Genomic DNA, 23,381 nt, shown 5'->3' on the forward strand with positions numbered 1-23,381 from the left:
CACTAGGCAGGCCATTATAAATGGCTGGTTCCACAGCTGGGATGCTGCATACAAATTCTTAAGAGAGATGTAACATTAGATGGAAGACAATCTTACAAGCCAAAAATCCTCCCCCCTTTTCTTATGAGTAAAACTGTGGGAAACATTTTATGACAACTTGATTAAAATTCAGTAGAACCACCAGGGACTAATTAGAATGGCGCTGGGGGCCAGACTCAACCGCTGCCAGTTGGCAGTTTCTAAAGCTAGATGGTTCTTTTTTTGTTATCAAGCAAAGCTCTGTGCACAATGATTGTGTAAACTGGCTACTCTCACCTTTCGTGTGGTGGGGTAAGCAGAAGTTGTTTGTGGCTTGCTCACATTTCAAGGAATTCAGTGTTATACACACGTGTAGGTAGTATAAAGCAGCATTAACTTTAATGGGTATTCTGGGTAATGCTTCTTTATATCAGAAACCTATGGGGAGTTGTTCAAGTTAACTAGATCAGGGTAGCCAATGCAGTACCTTCCAAATGCTGTTGGATTACTGTTACCTGACTACTGGCAATGCTTGCTGACTGAGGCTGTCAGGAATTTTAGTCCAATGACATCCGGAGGACATGTTGGTCACTTCTGAACAAGAGAGTGACCTATAAATAAATGGGCATTTCCTGAATGACTTACTGTAAAGTTTTCGAGACAAAACTAGATGGCATGTTAAAGGTGTGTGAATAAATAGCATCCCATGGTGGTGCGACTTGAATCAGTGCCGTGTGTAGAGGGAGGGGTGTTAATTATCTATTAAAAGCCAGAAGTTTCTGTTTGCCATAGGAGAAGAGATGGTATAGCTACAAATAGCATCTCCCCTTCTGGGGCAAATTGGCCGCTCTAGTCTGGTGGTGGAGCATTTGTATTGGGGAAATTGCATGGGGGTGACAGATTTTACACTCCTTCCTTCCTAGGAAAGTATGATCACATTGGCATGTCTTCTAGTTTGACCAGGAGTTGTGCCAAACTACTTAGTGCCCATCAAAGGAACCAATGGTTTTTCATTCCTGATGACAGCCACAACTAATGGCGGCTAGCTCCAAAAGGAAGGAAGGAGAGACTTTATTCAGTTAGGGTAAACTAAGTTACAATGTGACATTTCTTCCCATCTCCAAAATAAAATAACTGGAGAGAGGGCTTGTGTGTTAATGTGCATGCTACTGTTCTCAAAATATTGCAGTTTATACTAGAAAGGCACATGCAGGCAGAAACACACACAACAGAAAGTTAAGACTTGAATTCATGATGAGAATGTAGGAGTTTATCTTAAGAAGTTTAAATACCTCTTTTTTAGTATCTGGTGAACTGTCCCCTTCGCAAGGTATCATAGGTTCTCTCTTAACTGATATGAGTGACTCTAAATTGTCATGGCTCAGCTCTTCCTCTATATGAAGCCTTGCCAGTTGTTCTGTTACATCAGGGGCACGCCTGTAGAAACCTGAATCTTTACATTTTGACCGGCCCCCTTGGATTATCGCTAGCAGCTCTTCACAGATTTCTTCTTCTGGTTCGTCAGTCTCCGTCAGGGTTCTGAATAATGGGTCTTCTTTGGAGAGAACAAGAGCAGGGCCTGCTATTCCTTGAACTTCCAGAGTTGTTTGTGAGAAATTTTTCCTTTCCTTGGTGGTGGGGCTTCCTCTCAGCTCTCTGAAATTGCTACATTTACTTTCACTTAGATTTACACTATTGGTAACAGGCTTACGCACGCTGTCATGAAACCAGGTTGCTGGAGGAGGTGATTTACAGGCAGATGAAGAAAATGGCTGAGGTGAAGTTGGAGATTCAGGGAAGGAGTGGGAAGCCTTTGGTGAGGTAATTGGAACAAAATGGTCATGCTTTACTTGAGGAGTGATATTATCTGAATGCCCCAGCACGCTCTGCGGACCTGTCAAAGCTAGAGTGCCAAGTTCCTCTAAATCAGAAAGAAAGAGTTTGGGAAAAGGTGGAGGAGTTGGGGAAGGTGTGCTTGAAGGTGAGACGGCAAGAGTCAGTGACAACCATTCATCGGTGACAGCCTGAAGATTCCCTTTATTAGAATCTGGACAAGGAGAGGATCGGTACCTGAGAGGAGGGGATGATGCTTTGGAATCCAACTTGAGAAATAAGGGAAAGCATAGAAATTAAAACAAAGTGAAAAAAGGCAATGGGCTCAGGTGTGTGTGTGTGTGTGTGTGTGTGTGTGTACACACACACACACACACACACACCCTATGACATCTCCTGGTCATAGGGTATTATTTCATTGAGCATAAATGTCTGAAATCATTATCACATGAATCAGAAGAGCAGAAAGCATATCTGAAAAGTGAAACTGTATCAGGTTCATGCCCAGAGCTTAAATGTCAAACATCAAGACAGATCTGAATCACTGAGTTCATGAAGTGAATTTGATCCATGAGAGTTATGTTCTCTCTACTGTCCTTTAGTAAGCCTATGACTAACGGTCCAAATGTTATTGCCAGAATTCCCCAAACCATGGCTATTCTTATTTTTAGAGCAGAGTGGTGCTGTCAAAAAAATAAAAATGCAGCTCAGATTGGGGTACTATTAAATACTAGTGAATATTAACACCAACTGGGCAATCTCAGGTTGTGCAAGCATTAAGAAAAAAATCATCACTTGACATGGAAACTTTGCAGAAACATTTAAAATACAACTGCATACTGCATTTGATGTATAATTACATGTCTTTCGAAAGTATACAGCATTCCGATGCTACTTATTGCATATCATAGACAATCATTGTAAACACACACAGCCATATATTTTGAATATCCTTATTGGCTGAATCATATTGTAAAATTAAATATTGATTGAAGTTTCCTTCTGGCAAAATAAAGGTCCTTTTTGTAAGAACGGGAAGAGTTGGGATTCATACGTATATTGCATCGGTAGATATCCATTGCTTCAGTAAATACTGAAAATGTAGTTTTTGTTATTAAAATTCAAAATTAAACCTTCATTTGAAAAGAAAAGAAAAAACGTTTGAGATAATTCTTGGAATGATTGAAATCAGCTCTAGGGGTAAAGGGAGGCACCTTATACAGCATCAGACCACTGGTCTATCTACCGTGGTATTTTCCGTACTCATAGGCAGCAGCTCTCTAGGGTTTTATCTACCTCACACTACTAGCCTTCCCCCCTCCCTCTCTACACAGCAAGAGAGAGACAGAGGTCCTTGCGATAGCTGGTAGCCAACTGCCATTCCTTTCAACCCTGCTGCCACAGCTGGGGTGACACAGTGTCAGGATGCCACTCTGAGGAACACTCTTGCAGGGAAGAGGATTCAGTGACCCTTGAGCAGGAGGCTTGACAGAGCTCTTTATTCTCTTTTTCTCTTCCAGGCTTGCTCTCAGCCAAGTCTCAGTGAAAAATACCCAGCCAGTATGGGCTCCAGCCATATATAGATCCCATAGGACCACTCTTCTCTTTCCATGATACAGACTACTCCTGCTTGGACCAGTTGGTATGTATGGTTGTGGGGACAAGTAGGGCATCTGGATCTATGGGAGGGTGTGTGCAGGCCTGTGCACACTTCTTTGTGCTCTTCTGACAAAGGGCAAGTGAGCAAGGAGAGGAAATAGTTTCATAATTTTCTCTGTGATGCAGTTATAGCAATGGTCCTCAATTTTATCATTATTAGGGACAACTTGATTGCTGGAAGCCTCAGCAGACTACTGTATTTTTCGCACCATAGGACGCACTTTTTCCCCTTCAAAAATGAAGGGGAAATGTGTGTGCGTCCTATGGAGCGAAGACGCCATAGCCCCGCGACCCTCGCCCAGCTGGGGAGGTGACGCGCGGCTATAGCAGGAACCTCTATAGCCGCCCGTCACCTCTCCAGCCGGGAGAGCGCGCACGGGGCTAAAGCAGCCCCCCGCGACCCTCTCCCGGCTGGAGAGGTGACGGGCGGCTATAGAATGGGAACCTCTATAGCCACCCGTCACCTCTCCAGCCGGGAGAGTGCGCGCGGGGCTAAAGCAGCCCCCCGCAACCCTCTCCCGCCTGGAGAGGTGACGCGCAAGAACCTCTATAGCCGCCTGACACCTCTCCAGCTAGGAGAGCGCGCACGGGGCTAAAGCAGCCCCCCGTGACCCTCTCCCGGCTGGAGAGGTGACGCGAGGCTATGGCAGGAACCTTTATAGCCGCCCGTCACCTCTCCAGCCGGGAGAGCACGCACGGGGCTAAAGAAGCACCCCGCGACCCTCTCCCGGCTGGAGAGGTGACGCGCAGCTATGGCAGGAGGCTCTTTAGCCGCGCGCCACCTCTTCAGCTGGGAGAGGGTGCGTGGGGCTAAAGAAGCCATAGCCACGCGACCCTCTCCCAGCTGGAGAAGTGACGTGCGACTATGGCAGCAGCCTCTCCGCTGCGCCTTTCCACTGCTCTCTGACCTGCTCTTTGGGGCTGGTGGTGGGCTTCCCCCTGCCAGCCGCATAGAGCAGGTTGAAAGGAACCTGATACCTGGAGAGCAAGAGGGGTCGGTGCACACCTCTCGCTCTCCAGGCTTCCAAGGTAGCCGCCTGAACGCACCCTAAACGGCACCTTGTTTTAGAGCGGGAAAACAAGAGGGGGAAAATTCTCCCTCTCTCTGCGCAGCGCCTCCTGCCGCTTCGCTGAAGGGGCGCTGGGCAGAGAGGGGGAGATTTTTTTTTTCTTGTTCTCCCCCCTCTAAAACAAGGTGCGTCCTATTGTCCGGTGTGTCCTTTGGTGCGAAAAATACGGTACTTACTACAACCCTTTAGCTCTTCAGCACCATCAGTGCAGTATTGTGGAAATGAGGTGTCTGAGGTTGAGAAAACCCCTTTAAACTGGTAATTTTAGGGGAAAATAAGTAAACAGCATTTTTTAAAAATGAAGATCATGGGTCATAGGCCAGAGCCTTGCTATTTGGAGACATCTGTCCCTGGTCAAAAGAGACTTGACCTCAGTCATTAGGAAAAAGCAGGTGCAGGGCCAAGTACAGGCGATCTCTACTGAAATATAACCTTTGTGTAGACCACACAAATGGAGCTTGCCGACCACTAGTGGTCTGTAGGCCACAATACGAGAACCTCTGGGTTTGAGGATGATTTGAACTGATTACATGGTAAACACTAAAAGAGTTCATCAACTATATTTTTGGTGCTCAGAAGAGAAGAAGAGAAGTGGGGATGGAAAGAGCTCAACTGCTAGTCAACATATGTTTTGGACACATAGAGAGGGAGAAAATGAATTCTGTTTGCAAAATGTTAAAGCTTTTTCAATTAGCACCACTCTAGTAATCATCTATAGATAGAAAATATTAGAAACAATGACACGTAAAGTGATAGTTCTCCACTAAAATCCAATATATTCATGGATTGAAGAGATTTTATGGTGGGAGTAGTAAGAGAGTCTATTCTCTCTTTTATTATGAAACATTTGGGTGGAGAGTGTCCATCAATTGCTAGCTGCAACTGTATACTAGCAAAATACCCTACTGACACCTGCACATATTAAAATGTTGGAGAAACTGCAATTAATAGTACATCAGAATGACAGTAACACCTCACATTCAAATAGTTTATCATAGTGTTAATCCTCTTTTGTTCAACATTTGACATTACAAGAGCTGGAGATTTGAGATACGATTTTAGGACAGAAACATGGCTGGATGGACAGGATGTACCGTATTTTTCGCCCTATAGGAAGCACTTTTTCCCCTCCAAAAATGAAGGGGAAATGTGTGTGTGCGTCCTATGGGGCGAATGCAGGCTTTCGCTGAAGCCTGGAGAGCGAGAGGGGTCGGTGCGCACCGACCCCTCTCGCTCTCCAGGCTTCAGGAGAGCCGCAGCGCCAGCCCCACAAGATCGGGGGACAGCGGGGAGACGGAACAGTGCCATCCCACTGTCTCCCGATGTGGTTTGGAGGCTGACGGTGGGGAGACGCATGCTTCTCCCCGCCGCCAGCCCCGCCAGCTCCGGGGACAGCGGGGAGGCGCAGGGCATCTTCCCGTTGTCCCCAGACCTGGTCTGCAGGCGGGCGGTGGGGAGAAGAGCGCTTCTCCCTGCTGCCTGCCCCGCAAGCTCCGGGGACAGCGGGGAGGCGCAGCGTGTCTTCCCGTTGTCCCCGGACCTGGTCTGCAGGCGGGCGGTGGGGAGAAGAGCGCTTCTCCCCGCTGCCAGCCCCGCCAGCTCCGGGGACAGCGGGGAGGCGCAGCGTGTCTTCCCGTTGTCCCCGGACCTGGTCTGCAGGCGGGCGGTGGGGAGAAGAGCGCTTCTCCCCGCTGCTTGCCCCGCAAGCTCCGGGGACAGCGGGGAGGCGCAGCGCGTCTTCCCGTTGTCCCCGGACCTGGTCTGCAGGCGGGCGGTGGGGAGAAGAGCGCTTCTCCCCGCTGCCTGCCCCGCAAGCTCCGGGGAGAGCGGGGAGGCGCAGCGCGTCTTCCCGTTGTCCCCGGACCTGTTCTGCAGGCGGGCGGTGGGGAGAAGAGCGCTTCTCCCCGCTGCCTGCCCCGCAAGCTCCGGGGACAGCGGGGAGGCGCAGCGCGTATTCCCACTGTCCCCGGACCTGGTCTGCAGGCAGGCGGTGGGGAGAAGAGCGCTTATCCCCGCTGCCTGCCCCGCAAGCTCCGGGGACAGCGGGGAGGCGCAGCGTGTCTTCCCATTGTCCCCGGACCTGTTCTGCAGGTGGGCGGTGGGGAGAAGAGCGCTTCTCCCCACTGCCGGCCCCACAAGCGCCTGGGGGGGGGATATTTCCCCCCCCCTTTATTTCCCCCCCAAAAAACTTGGTGCGTCCTATGGGGCGAAAAATACGGTAGATTGTGATCCATCAGTGGACTGCAGAATAATTTCTGATGTACTGTTGTTGCTGCCCACACAGGTCCTCAACAAAAAGGACACTGGCACCATACATTTCTGTATAAGGATGCCCATGCCTCTGTAGCACCAAGGCAGTCTATACAAAGCTACCTGTGGATTGCTGCCACTTCTACTAAGCGATAGTATAATTATTGCCTGTTGTATGTTATTTTAAAGAATATATGCATTACTACACACATCTCTTCCCACTATACATACTTTTATACACATCAGTTGGTTGACAAACTAGAAGGCAAAACAGAGAAGTGTGAATTTTGAAGGATAGCTTCATTTTTGTTTAGGCATTGTTTTGGGAAGTGCAAATTAAGTAAGCAAATTAACCTGCAAACTGAACCAAACTTCTTCCCCATCGCAGATTTATACACGTGAAAAGAGGAACCTTCAATTTGACCAATCCACATTGCATTTACGGAGCAAGAAACTGGACGAAGTGGAAGCAGCTTACAATAAATGGTAGCAAATGAAGTGGATTTCCATTGGCTTTAATACGGTTAGTGCTAACAAACTCTGAGAATCATTTTTTAAAAAAACAAAAAGGAAACATTTTTTAAAACATAAAGGTAACACAATGGGGAGAACTTTTTTTGATATAAATTTGATTTTGATATAAATACTGCAAACAAAAAAATACTGCATTTGTGTTTTCATAGAAGAAAGTATTGTAAGTATAGTAGTGCTGTGTGCTTGATCGTTTCAATAAATATGTACCGATTCCACTGGTTAATTTTTCTCGAGGTCTGTGCATAGGAATATTCTAGTCATGTTTGAAAAGATCAAAGTTCTCCTTACCTTAGTTGAACTTAAATGATGTATTCTGTCGCTGGAATAACTCTGGGGTATTGGAGGAACAGGAGAAACATCTGCTCCTTTGGTGGCATTCTTTTTTATGATTTCCACATAGGACACAGGGAAGATTCCTTGTCGGTTAGTTCCTGGTAGTTTGCCTTCATACCAGTTTTGATCAACCCGTCTAAGGAGAATTACTTTGTCTCCCTGGAAGGCAAAACTTGGAAGCTGAGATGTGATAATCTTCTACAAAGCATCACATGTTCATTACCACCCGGTCTTTCAGGGTAGTGTAGTAACAAAGAGTGAGAGTTGCGAGCCTGAAAACTCCAACCCCAAAGCTCACCTAAACTAGGTGGGTTTTGGTACTTTCAGAATGGCCCACAACCACAAAATGAGAATAATGTGGAATTGAGGAATTGTTCCTCCTGATTTTTATTCCAGAAAGATAATTTTAAAAATGATTCCTCTCCCCCCCCCCCACCCGGTTGCTCTCTACAGCAACTTTTCTTACTAGTGGAGACAGTTTCTAGTTATTTATGTCATTCAATTTATATGATTGTCTTTTTAATTTTCCACTGTTGCTGTAACACACTGGAAAAGTGAGACACATGTAAAAACATAAGAAGAGTCCTGCTGGATAAGGCCAAAGGCCTATTTAGTCCAGAGTCCTGTTCTCATATTGGCCAACCAGGCGCCTATGAAAGGTCTCCAAGCAGGAAGGACCTGAGCGCAACAGCACTTATTTCAAACAATATATTGTCTAACTTATAGGACCCTTTTAAAGAGATTAGCAAGACAGCGTATGTGAATTATTTCGAACACTTCAAATATGTGTGAAACACTAGGTACTATTAAAAGTTGGCTAGTCTCTTGTTTTTCACCTGTTTTCTTATTCGACGAGCCACAAATCTCACCAGCCACAGCGTGAAACAGTAGCGTTCCGTTCCATCACTTCAGGTAATTTTAGTTCTGAATAACAATACTGTTTGACAAAGAAGCTGTTAGTCATTGCTTACCTTTCTCAGTGACAGTTCCACATTTGTATCTGCATTGAAATTGTATTTTGCAACAGCTTCTCCAATCTCTGCAATGTGTGCTGGGGGTGGTGGCCTTGCTGGCTGTGCTTTTTCGGGGGGAAGAAGTTTCTGGAAAGAGAATGGTGATTGCTTTAAATCAGTCTGTTCAGTTTGCGCAAGTACTCCGTAAAGCTAACACAGAAGGGGGGGGGGGGGGGAGATGGCAATACACACAAACCTCAACGTAAGAAATTGGAAAAATCCCAACTCTTCCATAGTGTTCGCCCTCATACCAGTTTTGATCCACTTTCCTGAGGATATAGACAGTATCGCCTTTCTTAAAGGATAACTCCCTGTAACAGATATTTATAAACAGTAATGTTAAGCTAGCTGTTTGGATTTTTTGTACTTCAAATGATCTTTATATTGAAATCTGATTTGAATGTTTATTATTCTTATTCTTATTACTCCTCCTCCTCCTCCTACATGTCTGTGGAAGGAGAGTCATGAGCACATAAACCCTACTTGATGTTATTGGCCTAGTGCAAACATAAAAACAATTATGATGCTTTTTTCTGTGAGAACTTGCTTTAAGTTCTCAAACATGGTTTAGTTTGCAAGGCATGCTTAGCGAATAACCAGCAAGACATGCTCAACCCTTGCAAGGAAGGAGATATAGAAACAGCTTTAACTATGGTTTGCATGGTGTATATACAACATCTAACTATGGTTAACTCAAGTCACGTTTTGAATAATTAACAGAGCCTAAATTCAAAATGTTTTGTACAAATATTCAGCAGGAAACTTTCTGCTTTGAATCCTGGTACCGTGCTATTGAAAACGTCAGCCTTTAAAAAACAAACAAAAACCACAAATTTTCTTATGCAACAGAAATACCCTTCTATTATGAAAAGGCAAGTCATTCTTTAGTTCTGGTTCCCTCCTCACTTTTTGTATTTCTCTTGCTGAACAAGAATGTAAAAGAACAATATTGGTTACGATGTACAAGCAAGCAGGAAAAAACACCATACAGTGGTACCTTGGTCTACGAACTTAATTCGTTCTGGAAGTCCATTCTTAAACCAAAGTGTTCTTAAACCGAGGCACACTTTCCCTCCCACTGCCGGTGCCCTTCCACTGTTCATCTTCCAGGGCAAAGTTCGCTAATCGCAACACCTACTTCCGGTTTTGCAGAGTTCATTGTGCGAATTGTTTGTTAAAAGGACTGTTCGTAGAACAAGGTACCACTGTATTTGCATTAGCAGCATCCATTCATGTGCTCCCATTGTGCAAATGGAGCTAAAATGAACTTTTAGTATCGCACATAAATATCCATAGTTCACTTTAAAACTGTTTCCTGTATTGTGATGGGGACTTATCAGTTGCTATCCAACTAAGAGTAAATCCATTGAAATTAATGACTTTTAAGTTACTAACAATATATATCGCCCTTCAGCTTTAAAAACCAGTAACATTTTATGTTTCCTAAAATTTATTATGCCTTTGATATAGCTGAATACTTCATGAGAATGATTCTATGCATTATTTTGCAGTTAAACACTGCAGAGACTCATTCAAGTTAAATGACTGAACATTTGCATATTGTAGAATGCTTAAATATCCCACAATTAGCCCACAATAGTTTAACTACATCTAATATACAGACTAATCTAGAGCAATTAAAAGTCCTACATATAGCACTTGTTTCCTCTGCAAACAGCTCCAACATACATAATAATTTTTAAAGGAAAAACAGCAGTCACTAATACTTACTTAGGGGTTTGAGCCTTAAAATCATATACTGCTCTAGCTGGCAGTCTCTGAAATGGAGGGAAAGAAATGAGTCTACATGAATATAAATATTTAAATGTTATGTCGAAAACTTTGCAAAGAAGGGAACCATTTAAAAATCTTTTTTATGTAAGCCCTTAAGTAAAATGCCTAACATTTTAAAATAATAGTGTCTCCAATGTCTCTTATTAGCATTTATGCTACAAATGATCTGTCTATTATTCAGTTAACTTATTTAAGAGACTTTTATATTGCTTTTTAACTGCATGGCATACTTTCCTACATCTGGGGGATGAAAATCAGGGTAAACATTTTTTTAACAGGATGATTAAAGGGTGTTAAGGAATCAGGAGTCACAGATAGGCCAGAGTCTGATGGTTGTGGCCTATATATAAACCAGATTTGAAGATCCCCCCAATTGTCAATCTCTGGACCCCGTGTCAATCCTTTTCAGTCTTTCTCGCCCCACCAATCCTTTCTCCATTGTCTGCCTCTCCTTTCACACCTGCCTGCCCTTGCCCACCTCCCTTCCAAAGGCTCCCAATTTGAGCTGCCCTGCTCAAATTGGGATGTTTGGCAGGCATGGTATGGCATCTATTTAGTTTTTTGGTACCTGTGAGTATCAAATGTGCAATGGGAACCTGAGGGTGAGCCTTACTCCATAAGTGCTAGTGTGCCATGCCAGCCACTGTTGAGAGTGACAAATAATCATCAATCTCACATAAATGCATATATCAATGGAGCCCCCTCAATAGAGACACAACTCTGTCCCCCGACATGTTAAATGCATTCATGCATTTAACATTACAGGTAGTTAGGCCTTCAGAGACAACATCAAGACTGCTGGGGACCAGAATCTCATTTTCTTCTCCCTTTCCTTTTTCCATCCTAGTTCTATGTTGGCAAATAAATTACCGTATACACTCGAGTATAAGCCAACTTTTTCAGCACATATTTTATGCTGAAAAAGTCCCCCTCGGGGGCCACTAGGGGCGCCTTGGAAGATGGCTGACAATACCATGTATCCAGCTTGCACGAGGTAATTAGAGGCTGATTATGGGGAGTAAATCAGTTTCCCTCATCTTCCCAGGGAAAGGGGAAGATGCTGCCCTCGCCCGCGGTTGCCATAAATTACCCCCGAATTCGGATGAAGGAGGGGGTGAGAGGCACTGGGCGGAAAGCCCTTGTACAGGCTCGGAGCTCCCTGAAGCTGCTTTCAGGAGCGAGCCTGGTTGCGTTGCTTAAAAAGAAGGGGGGAAATGGAGAAGTAAACGCACATGCTTCAAGAGAGGTCAGGAGTGTTTTTATCTGCTAATAATTTTACCACTGAGATGTTTTTATCTGCTAATAATTTTACCACTGAGATGAAGAAGATCGGGATGGAAGGACGGAAGGAACAGAGATAACATCAGAGAATCACAGACATGTTGGTAGGTGGAACGGAACAGAAAGGGGGGGAAAGACTTTATACTTTTTCTATGTGATTTACTTAACAACCCTCCCCCTTAAAGAACCGTCTCAACGACCAATTTGCAAGTGGGATTAAAAATGAACTGTGTGGGGGAAAAATAACATGAATTAAAGGTTTTATTCTGTGAAAGATTTGGAAAGAAAAGAGGCTCTCTTTGTGACGCAGCAAGAAATGTGACCCGATATGGACAGGCAGACCTTTGCTGCACGATATATGGTCTTAGGGAGGAAGAGCTGTGGATTGGTTATCAGGCTGGGATGGTAAATTTGAAAGGGCTATTATCCTCCTGGAGAGACTAATTACGATGCAGTGGGTCTGGAAAGTTAATGAGCAGACATTTAGACTGTATTTCATCGGAGTGGCAAGATGGCGAATGTCTGCTCGAATGAAAGCCTGGACTATTGGATTTCTGTGAGAGATCTACGAGAGAGCATTACAAAGCCCACACAGAGATATAAATAGGACTGTTTCTTTCAATCCACTTGTGGAGAGAACTCGGAGATGACTGAAAAGGAAAATGAGTAACGACAAAGAGTTGAGAAGATGGGACTGAAAACATCATTGTAAACATGAAAGCAGCAGAAATATAGATGACTGGACTCCTGCCAATTGTGAAGCATGGGTACCCTCTACAAAAAAAATTAATTTGGAAAACATTTGGACTTTATGATGTGTATTGATACAATTTGGACTAATTGGTATGATATGTTTAATTTGGTAAATGGAAACTTAATAAAAATTATTTTTTTAAAAAAGAAAAAGTCCCCCTCGGCTTATACTCAAGTGAGGGTCCTTTTGGGCTGCTCCTTCCTCCTCCTGTGCCTTTGCCGCTGTTGGCGGTGGTGGAACGAGCAGCCGAAAAGCAGCCCTTTTGGACTGCTTGTTCTTCCTCCGCCACTGCCACCACCAGCCTCTGCCTCTTGGCAGAACCCTAGGTAGGCAGGGAGACAGGAGGGGCTGGGGGGGGGGGGAGAGAGAGAAACCCCCTCTGCTGCGAGTGCATGCACACGCACACATACTCCAGCCCACCAGGAGGTTTGTGGTGTGGTGAACCAGCTTATACTCGAGTCAATAAGTTTTCCCAGTTTTTTGTGGTAAAATTAGGTGCATCAGCTTATATTCGGGTCGGCTTATATGTGAGTATATATGGTACCTGTTTTGTAGCACCTGGGCAAGAAAAAGTACCATTGATAAACAGTGGACTTTTATAAATGTCAGTGACAACTACAGATAATGCCTTTTTTGGCTTCAAACACTTTTAAATTATTCATTTTCTTTTAAATACCTCTCTCTCTGGAGTTCCTCTTCTTTCCTTTGGAGCACATCGACCCACATCCGTGAAAGCAGAATAGTTCCCAGGGGACTCCTGGTCTACTGAAAATAAGATGCCACTTTGTGAAATTCAGTTTAATTAAAAATAAAGCCGTTGGGCTCTATTTGAAGGGGCACTACATCTAAATTATATGCAAAATGCAAGTTGGGGCTAAAAAAATAGAAACCAACAAATGAAAAGGACAAACAGAAGCTAAAAACTGAACTGTGGGAAATTTCTTCCACTAATACTTTATGCTTTAAAACTGAACTTGAGCAATTAAAGAGCAAAAGCAGGACCAGAGCACCCTAATTCTAACTTGTACAACAGTGATTTGAGCAACTAAAGGAACAGAAGTATGAGATATTAAGGATGCGAAGGGTAAGAAAAGCATAGCAATGAATCATAAGATTTTAAACATGGAACCACATGCAAGGGAATGTATCGGATACATGCCACAATCACAGAAAGGTGAACTACATGACATTTTTCATATTATCAATAAGTATGCATTCCTCTTTTATATAAGTCCAGAACTAGACAACTAGGATCGCAACTGCAATATCTATCTCTGAGCCACTTTCTCACTGAAAATCACTCCCATAGCTCCTGTTCCCCCAGGAAGGTGCCATTTCCCAAAAGAGCATATTTGGGGGCAATTTACAGTGGTAGAAGAGATGAGGAAGATAAAAGGTAGGGTATGGCGACTATGGGGTACGGAACTCATCTTGCTATCAGGACAAGGGAGCCGGTGTTTGTCCACAGACAGCTTTCCGGGTGATTTGGGCAGCATGACTAAACCGCTTCTGGCACAACGGAAACACCTGGACGGAAACGCCATTTACCTTCCCACCGCAGCGGTACCTATTTATCTACTTGCACTGGTGTGCTTTCAAACTGCTAGGTTGGCAGAAGCTAGGACAGAGCAACGGGAGCTCACCCCATTGCGTGGATTCAAACTGCCAACCTTCTGATCAGCAAGCCCAGGAGGCTCAGTGGTTTACACCACAGCGCCACCCACGTCCCTATGAGGAGAAGTAAAAGTCCTCCCTGAACTGCACAATTAAAACTCAGATCATCCCTACCCTTACTTTTATTTCTAGAAAGAAAACCCCCAGGATAGATGCTTACGGAATGAATATGCACTTAAGTGGAGAGCACTCGGAGAGTCCTAGTGGTTTGTGAGGAGACCCTCCCCACAGCCTAAAGAGGATGTGCTCTTTGGGCTCCAGGGAGGGTCTTCTTGCGATCTGGAGGGGCAGTGGAGCTCTGTTGAGCTTGCTCAGCCTCCTCACCTAAGAGCTTACAATTGTTTCAGCAACCTGTAGTTTAAACTAACCAGAGCACACACTGAGCGTGGATCCAACAGAAAACTAGTTAGTTAAAAATGGATGTTTCCAAATTCTTCCTTGGAGAAGGGGAGGGGAGTGCACAAGCCTGAGGCTTGCTGCTGCTTGTGCACATAGTGCTAAATTATAGATTAGTGTTATGTGTAAAACAGGCCATTGTAGAGTTGAATGTCTCAGAATAGTATTCTGTGCAATTAATATATACCAACATCTTTTTGTTGTTAAAATGGGAAGTTAAGCTAAGTTATGCAAGATGGAACTGTTAGAAATGGCTATCAGTACTCCTTGTCTTTATTTTCTGGCCTTTGTGCCTCTCAAATCTGAATGGAGGCATTTTAAAATAGTTAAAGAGATCTAGTTTTGCCACCCTCAAAAATGAATAGTTGTACAATGGACACTTCTCTTAAAGGGTCTAACATTCTATTTACCTAAAAAGGGAGGGTTAAATGAGCAACGTAAAAATACGTTTCAGCTATAACTGTGCATACTCTTTGTGAGCCTAGTTAGAACCAATTAAAAAAGCAGCTTTTCTTGCATTGTTTAATGCTATTATTGCACAACATAGCTTCTCTAATAGCTTCCCATGGTCTACTGCTTATGCATTTTATTGGGATATTTTTGCCCTGATCATAGGCATCTTCCTACCTTTAAAAACTCTGGGTGAGGAAATTACATCACTCCCTTGGGAGCAGATTTTCAAGGGTGTGACCTTCATTTCCATTATGAACCACAACTTTACTATTTTAGAAGCCTATGAATATCTGATAATTGCATCTCTATGCACAGATAGTTTTAATTTTACACTCATCAATGAGCCTTTCACTCCTATGACTTTTTACACCACAAACAATTTGTTTCTAAAAACACAATATAAATGCAATGACAATGGGCTGGAAGTGAAAGGATAGGGGGTGGATGACTCAATCACAAGCATAAAGAAAAGGAGATAATCAACCTTGGAAACATAGTGCACTATCATTTTCTTGGCTGCTGCTGTTGGTTGTTTCCATGTCTTGGTAAGAGGCACTAAGTGGTAATCTTCCACATTCGTTCTGGTACAAAGGGCAATGAATAGCACCATCTTGAGGCAGTGGATGAAAAGGCTGGAGCATGGGACTCTTCCTAAGAGCTTTAAGGGAGGAATTCCTCTCGGGAATGTCTGGAAGCAGCTCAGAAATAAGTCTGTGCAAGATGCTGTTGTCAGGCAAGCTTCCCCTTCTTCTTTCTGCTTTGATTTGGTCACAGATATCTTTAAGCGCAGAGTCCAGAGCGTCAAAGACAGCTGATTTGCATTTAGTCTTTTCAGCCTGCTTTTTGGGGGCTGCCGTTTTTTTCCTCCGGAAAGGCACTGGGCTGACTAGGAATGCTATCTTAGAGAGGCCAGAGTCAGAGTCTTGTCTTCTAGGGTCTTCTGGGGTAGTTTCCTGTTTAGCCCTTTCATGCTTTCGCATGGTGGTGAAGCGGGTGTACGATGCTGGGCACCTCCCTTTGCAGGAGCTGATGAGATGCTTGTGATGGTGGTGGTGGTGGTGGCCCGATCCATAAAAGCTTTCCGACGACGTAAAGGAAAAGTGGTCAAAATCACTTTCACTACAAAAGGAAGAGCCTTCTATCTGTATAAAGTCACTGAGGTCAGAGACCACCCCATCTTGGTCACTGTCTGAAAAGTCCAGATTAGATCTTTGCGGTTCCTCACTAGTCACTTCAATGTGAATTGGCACCAGAGTTTTAGATTTGTAATTCCGTTGTACCTGAGTAGCATGTCTGCCTTGGTTTTCCTCCTCCAGCAAGGACTCGATGGAAAACCGTCTCTTTGTACAGAAGCCATTTTTAGGAGGTTCGAGGAGGGTTGCTGCTGACAGTGCTTCTTCAGCTAAGTTTGGCATTGATTTTGACTTCTGAATCAGCTTTTCAAATTCAGATATTCTATTGGGCACCATGTCTCTGGGCACTTCCTCAGCAGAGGAGTCTTTCCAGCCCTGCAGCAGGTCTTTATGCTGTTCCTTTTCATACTGCAATACCCTGGACTTTACAGAACAGATTACCTCAGAATTCAGCAAGTCTTTCCGATTGATACGGTGCATCCTCTTATACATTTTCAGGAAGCCAGGGGCGTCGTGGGCTGATCTATGACGTGCCCGTGAGTGACTGGAGCCACGGCTTTCAGAAGCGTATGGGGAAGCCCAGGTAAGTGTGGAGCCACCTTTCGAATCTTCCTCACATAACAGAGACACCATGCTTTCCGATTTATTCTGTGGGTCAGGAAAGCTACAACGATCATCTGCTAGCAGGTCATCACAACTGCGAGATTTCCGCTTGGGAGAGGAAGTCTCTTCCGTGCTGCTCCAGATTTCTGCATTCTGACGGGACATTTGCCAGCCATTCTTGTAGCTGATTGCCCTTCTTGAGTCACTTGGCACAGCCAAGCGCTGTCCATAGGTTCTACAGTAATCTAATTCATTTGAGCTGCTGTAGTTGGGCACTGAGTAACTGGAAAGGGGTGAACACACTTTGCTAATATCCCCACCTTTATAATCCACAGAGCAGCATGGTGAAAAAGAGACATTGCCAGAAATTAACAGATTCAAAAGTAGATAGGAAATAAGACAATCAGCACATGCCAGAAAGAACAGAGAGAAGGCAGTTAGTCTTCCTAACCTAGCATTAAGCACTAATGTAAGATACACATTACCAAAGCATAGGGGATGAAAAACAGATCTAAGCATTTATTAGACCCTGGGCTGCAATCCTTTACACACTTACTGGGTGTAAGCCTCATTGAAATCAATGGTACTTACTTTTGATTGAGTAGACAGGTATAGGATTGCACTGTTAAAATCTAAAGGTTAAGCAAATAGAATCTCATGCTTCTACTAACAGTTAAATATTTTTATAGGTTGCAGTGGGAGGACAGAGCACCTGTTTCCAGCAAGTCTACCAGGACTGTCTCATTTCTGACCATCTGAAAATCCATGGGTTTATACGCAGTGATCATGTCACCTCTTTAGGGCAATGAAAGCAGACAAGTCGAACCACACATCCTGTTCAGAAACTGATAGCAAGGCATGGCAAGAAATGTAGAGACAGACTTCTAACCTAGACACTTCTAAACTATCTTTCACTTTCCTTAAGAGGCTGCACCCTTGGTAAGATTTATGATGGATTCAGTTTAACAGTGAACAAATGAGAGTTGGTTGTTATAATGCTCTAGTAGCCACAGCCATAGCCTACTAGGAGGTCTCTATTGTATGTAGGGGGGGGGGATGTGTGCCCCCATTTATTTTTGAGATCCATATCCTCATTCAAACTCTTGTGTATGACAGAAGGTATAACATTCTTTATATCTTCAAAAATAGAACATTCTTTTCTGTCCAGACAACAGAAGAAATGCAATTAAATGGCATGTCATACATTACAGTTACAAATGCTGACTGCATTTAAAAAAAACAAAAAACAGAATAATCTTCATATAGAGAACTTTTTAAAATACCCAAACCCCAGAGGATGAATATAAATATAAGCACAGAATTTTGACTTCTTGCTTGTAGACATTTGAGAGATCAGTGAATGCTTACCATCTAATAGCATTCAGCATCCATCAACAGCTCAACAATATTTTGCAGTTTATAAGGAATGTTTGTATAATTACATCATAGCCTGTTTACAACTGTGTTAATTTCTTACCTTTTGCTTTTGATGGAGACGATGGAGAAGAGGTTGTAACAGGCTTCCTAAGTGTAGAATATGTGCTCTGCGTATTTGTATGGCCCACACTAGCCCGATTTGCATTTTGATCACTGTGTGCCTTCTGATGAGGTACTGCTGGCTCAGACTTCCTTCTTTTCCTGTAGTCACTTGCAGTACTTGTTGAACTAAGGAAATAAGCAGTATGAGTGTCACTGCACAGGACGCATTAAAAAAACTTCAGTGATGTTCTCATCAGCTAGTGCTGACTTAGTTACGTACTAATAATAAAAACCAACAAGATGATTAGGCCAAATAGTGTGACAACAATCTCATTTTGATCCCGATTTATTTGTTTACATGTCTCAAGCTCTTTTAAGTTGGCAAGAATCAGAGCTGGGGTCTGTTGGTTGACATCTTTGTGGCCTTGACTCTTCTTTTTGACAGCACACAAAACATACAACACAAGTTCCAGTTTCCTACAGCATGGGATGCTCTTTTGCAGTTTAACAACTGAATGGAAAATGTGAAACATAATGACCAAACTATGATTTTGTGGAAGAACAGAATGCTTCCTGAAGCACTGCATGACACTAACAACAACAAGTCCAGTGATAGTGACAGTGTAACCTGCCTGTCTTTCACTTCCAATTAGGGGGTACCTTAATAAATTCAAAGCATTTTCCAAAAGCATGGTTTCCAGGCAAGAAGGAAGGCTTCTACTGCTGCTATATAATTTACAGACAGTTGACATAGCCTAATGGAGAGCTGGTGATTACATTATTCTTAATCTGAATGCACGATAAACATGGCTAGCAGCAACATACATCCTTTCACTTCATGGGTTTGGTACTTGAAAAACAACACAAAATGAGAATGCAAACAATTTAACCACACTAACAAATCTTGCAATGGAGATGCTGAAAACAGAGAGGAGGGAAATTTGATAGTGTGTGGAGCATCAGGACAAATTATGCTTCATATTCAAACAGAAAGGGACAAGAACAGATTATTAGATTTGTACTGAGGTAAGGAGTCCCAGCCAGAAACATGCATATCAGTCTGGGTATAGCAAAAATAGGGAGGGGTGGAGTCTGTCCTTTACCCAAAAAGGCTATATGGAAATGTCTTCCTGTAGTTACTTTCAAATGCAAGCTGCTCTATAGATGAGCAGACGTCTCTGTACAGCCCCCCCCCTACTTTCATTGATCAAAGTTATTCTTACCTAGAAGGTCTGCCCAAGCCTCTATCTGTTGGACTGTAGTATAAGGAAGTCTGGAGGCACAAACAAGCAAGACAGTTAGCCTTTTATATGGGATTTCACTGGTATAATTCATAAGAAATCACTATGCAGTGACTATAGGAACACCATAATTTATCATACCAAGAGAAGCTTGAAAAATTAGAAGTGAGGCAGCTTTCAAAGTCAATTTTATGTCCCTCCTTTAATACTTGAAAGGTCAAGCAGCAAACTGTTCCTTTTTAAGCTTGTTCCCAAAATGATAGGTGCTATGATTTACATTGGCTAAAAGGTAGAAACTATAAAATCTCAGATAAATACATTAATTAATCAGTAAATGAGAGACTTGAGATATCCTATAATTACTTACCAAAGTATTAATGTCAAAGATAGCTTGAAATTCTCTGTATACATAGCTTACACATCTATAACTTGCACGGCCACTTGGTGACCTTCTTAACTTCATGTTAAGAGCAGAGTTGGTCCCACCAACCTAAAGACTTTTTCCGTTGCTTAAGAAGTGACAGCCGAATGACCTTTGGGAATGCAAATACTTAAAACTTGTCAATATATGTTCAGTCCTTAGTGACACACTATTTTTAATCTAGTCACTTAACTGGTGTGAAAGCTTGCGCTGGAATTAGGCACACATCGTACTACAGTTTGTGGGAGCTAGAAAAAGAATCATGTTATCCCAGGGACATCTTTTCATGGGCACAAAACTATGCATTCACATATTAAGCATATTTTACATTCAGGCTATGTAATTTCAGAGATGACCCAAGGAACTGAAAATAGAATTTTCACACTGTGTGCTACTGTTCTTTGTGGAAAAGCAGGAGGTCAGGCTGAAATCACACATAAAATGTATTATAGGAAGCAATCGCTATTGCATTGCATCTGGGTGAACCCATTTACTTTTGGCGAGTGACAGCAGAGCTTGTATTCGTATTTACATTTTAATTTTCTTATACATCACTTCAGTAATTTCTTTTTTCGCTGCGCCGAGAGAGACGGCAAAAGATTTTGCATCACCACCCACCCAGAATGGACTCCAGAATTTATTGAGCCTGGGCACCAGACTGTCCCTGTGTTCCCTCCTCCTCCTCCTTGCTGTGCACCACCCTAACAGTGGGGACTGGGAGCCCAGCAGGAGACAAGGCCGGTGGACTGCTGAATCTGCTCTGCCTCTTATAGTGTTAGTAGCTATTCTGGGGGATCCAGTCAGCAGTGAGTCCCTGCCAATCTGCAGGCTCTTGCCAAATGCCTAAACATGCTGACTACTGACAGCAGGGCCTTTTACCACAACTGGCATTCATTACAAATGCATTGTATAGTAGAACACAGAAACAAAGGAAGTTGCTATGTGCTAGCTGCCACCTAACCCAGTTTTGTCCATTCTGACAGACAATGGACTTCCAAGGTATCAGGCAGCAGCCCTTCCCATCACCTGCTACCTGGAGGAGCTAGGAATTAAACCTGGCACCTTCTGAATGTGGAGCATGAGCTCCACTACTGAGCTACAGTCCCTCCTCAGTAACAAGACCCAAAAGTAATTTGGGAACAGGATGTGTTGGAGATATTTAAGTACATAAGAAGAGCCTGCTGGATAAGGCCAGTGGCCCATCTAGTCCAGCATCCTTTTTTCACAGAGGTCTGTGGGAAGCCCACAAGCAAGACCTAAGTGCACCTCCTCTCCTGCAGATCTCAGAAACGTACTGCCTCCAACTGTGGAGGTAGACCATAGTCACTGTGACTAGTAGCCATCAATAGCCTTTTCCTCCATGAATTTCCCTGTTTAGGGAAGTTTTTAATGTTTGAAGTTTTATTCTGTTTTTAGTGTTCTGTTGGTAGCCGCCCAGAGTGACTGGGGAAACCCAACCAGATGGGCGGGGTATAAATAATAAAATTATTATTATTATAACCCTCTTTTAAAGCCATCCAAGTTGGTGGCCATCACTGCCTCCTGTGGGAGCTAAAATACCAAAGCAGCATACACATTTCCAACATCTCCAAATTGATTTTTCCCTTGGAAACCAAGTTATGCAGAAGTAGTTATCAAACAAGTATCCAAGATCATATTTTAAAGGCAGAGAAGTAGTATTTTTGAACATAATAGAAATGCAGTTGAAACCTAGAAAATGATCAACATTAATTTAGTATGCGCTTTAAAAGTGTAACATTTTAAGAAAGTTCACACACCCCAATTTGATCAGGAAATAGATGCTGATGAGACAAGACACTATGTGTATTATTATTATTATTATTATTATTATTATTATTATCATCATCTATTACTACCGTATTTACTCGAATCTAATGCTCACCTTTTTTTTGCCAAATTATGTTGCAAAAATTTAGGTTTGCATTGGATTCGATAGCACATTTACATTTGCCAGTAAATACTTTTTTTGGTTTCAAGGTTCTGAAAATTGAGGGGTGCATTTGATTCAATGGCACATTAGACTCTAGTAAATACGGTATTTAGATTTCTTACCCACCCTCCACCATAAGGTCCCAGGGCAAGTTTAAAAAAATATAAAAACATAATATTAAAATCAGTTTAAATGTCTATCAAAAAAGAATAGGGTAGGTCCTAAAATATCTCTCAGGTATCAAAGACCAAGGTAAAGAAATGTGTCTTCAGCATATGATGAAATGAGAATTATTCCAGTGGAGTTTGCAGAGAAAAAAGCTTTAGAATTGGAGATGTGAAAAACTTATTTGAGTTTAGTCACCAAGTTCATTGCTTCATGGAAATGAATAAACAAATAATGAAGGGGATAGCTTACTTAACAATATAGAATAGTGGTTTGTTTCTCCTTAACAAGCCAGGATTCATAAACCAAGAAGAAACCTTGATTTAAGGTTGACTTGTTAAGGAGAAATAAACCATCCTTCTGGGTTTAAATGAATATTAAGTGATACCTTTCCTGTTTTGTTTAACTGCTTGTGCATCAGGATGCATCCAGGGCTGACCAATTCCATGTTACTGTTGGGAGTGAAGGATAAGATTCTATCTCCAGAATCTCATTTGACAGGCAGCTGAATCTTACGTCAACACTTGCAGTAGGACAGTATGGTCTACCCCACCTGGGGGAAACAGCAAGCTATATGGTACACACTGCTCTCTTCTTTAGGACCTTGTGGCTATTCCCTATGCCTCACTTTGCCTAAAGGTAGGGCCAGCCTGCATCCTTCTCATGCACAAAACATTTCCTTAAGCCAAGATTCTTGCCTTGTTATAATGTGTAACATTGCCTACATACAACCGCCCAAATAATTTCAAATGTTGCTTATACTGCATTTCATGAACAATGAAGAGATATGAAAACCACACATCTCCAGGAAATTTGGCTAATCATAGAATTGTAGAGTTGGAAGGGACCTCAAAGGTTATCTAGTCCAACTTTCTGCATTGCAGGATACCAAGTTTCCTTCAAGATTTCCTCAGACATACAGAAACCTCCATATCTGTCTTGTATTTTGATAGGGGCAAAATATGGTGGCTACTCCATTTAGAATGGCTCCAGGAAAAGATTCAGCATTTTAAATGTTTTTCAGATTGCTTCCCATTCCACCCCTTCGATGCTGTCCCTATCTTTTCTTGCTGTCTCATGGAAATCTTAAACCACTGCCTTGTTTTAAACTGACAACAAAAGAGAGAGAAAACGTCAGAACTGTTTAACTTTGCATTTTCTAAAATAAATAGGCCTCGTTTTCCTTTAAGCAAGGTGGAAATACATTTCCTGCTGAATTTAATGTCTCAAGGGAAAACAGTTTTCAAAATCTTTGTGACATTGAGCAAACTAATTTGCTCATTATAAATTGCCTGTTTGGGGGCAGGTACTAACTGATTTGCAGCT

At 42.9% G+C, this 23,381-nt stretch overlaps 2 protein-coding genes across 51 annotated transcripts in view; one reads left to right on the forward strand and one right to left on the reverse strand.

Moving 5' to 3' along the window:
* CFAP96 (cilia and flagella associated protein 96) overlaps window positions 1-18,591 on the forward strand; it is a 100,199-nt gene extending 81,608 nt beyond the window's left edge. The window contains exons 11-14 of the transcript XR_014515389.1: window positions 3,372-3,493; window positions 7,219-7,353; window positions 16,694-16,778; window positions 17,488-18,591. The gene's annotated coding sequence lies outside the window, so the exon portion shown is untranslated. The remainder of the gene's footprint in view (window positions 1-3,371; window positions 3,494-7,218; window positions 7,354-16,693; window positions 16,779-17,487) is intronic.
* The window catches only part of SORBS2 (sorbin and SH3 domain containing 2), a 181,727-nt gene that overhangs the window by 13,064 nt on the left and 145,282 nt on the right, over window positions 1-23,381 (reverse strand). For 21 of the 50 annotated variants that reach the window (XM_083457880.1, XM_083457831.1, XM_083457836.1 and 18 more), the window contains 9 exons: window positions 19,501-19,550; window positions 18,276-18,463; window positions 15,547-17,118; window positions 13,216-13,304; window positions 10,442-10,488; window positions 8,907-9,021; window positions 8,669-8,797; window positions 7,653-7,856; window positions 1,311-2,120 (listed from right to left, as the gene is read on the reverse strand). In XM_083457880.1, coding sequence (XP_083314006.1) covers window positions 1,311-2,120; window positions 7,653-7,856; window positions 8,669-8,797; window positions 8,907-9,021; window positions 10,442-10,488; window positions 13,216-13,304; window positions 15,547-17,118; window positions 18,276-18,463; window positions 19,501-19,550 — 3,204 coding nt within the window. The remainder of the gene's footprint in view (window positions 1-1,310; window positions 2,121-7,652; window positions 7,857-8,668; window positions 8,798-8,906; window positions 9,022-10,441; window positions 10,489-13,215; window positions 13,305-15,546; window positions 17,119-18,275; window positions 18,464-19,500; window positions 19,551-23,381) is intronic. The other 29 variants (XM_083457861.1, XM_083457859.1, XM_083457855.1 and 26 more) reach the window with 7 other exon arrangements.

The sequence above is a fragment of the Podarcis tiliguerta genome, assembly GCF_965153285.1.
Source record: "Podarcis tiliguerta genome assembly, chromosome: 9".
Lineage (NCBI taxonomy): Eukaryota > Metazoa > Chordata > Lepidosauria > Squamata > Lacertidae > Podarcis > Podarcis tiliguerta.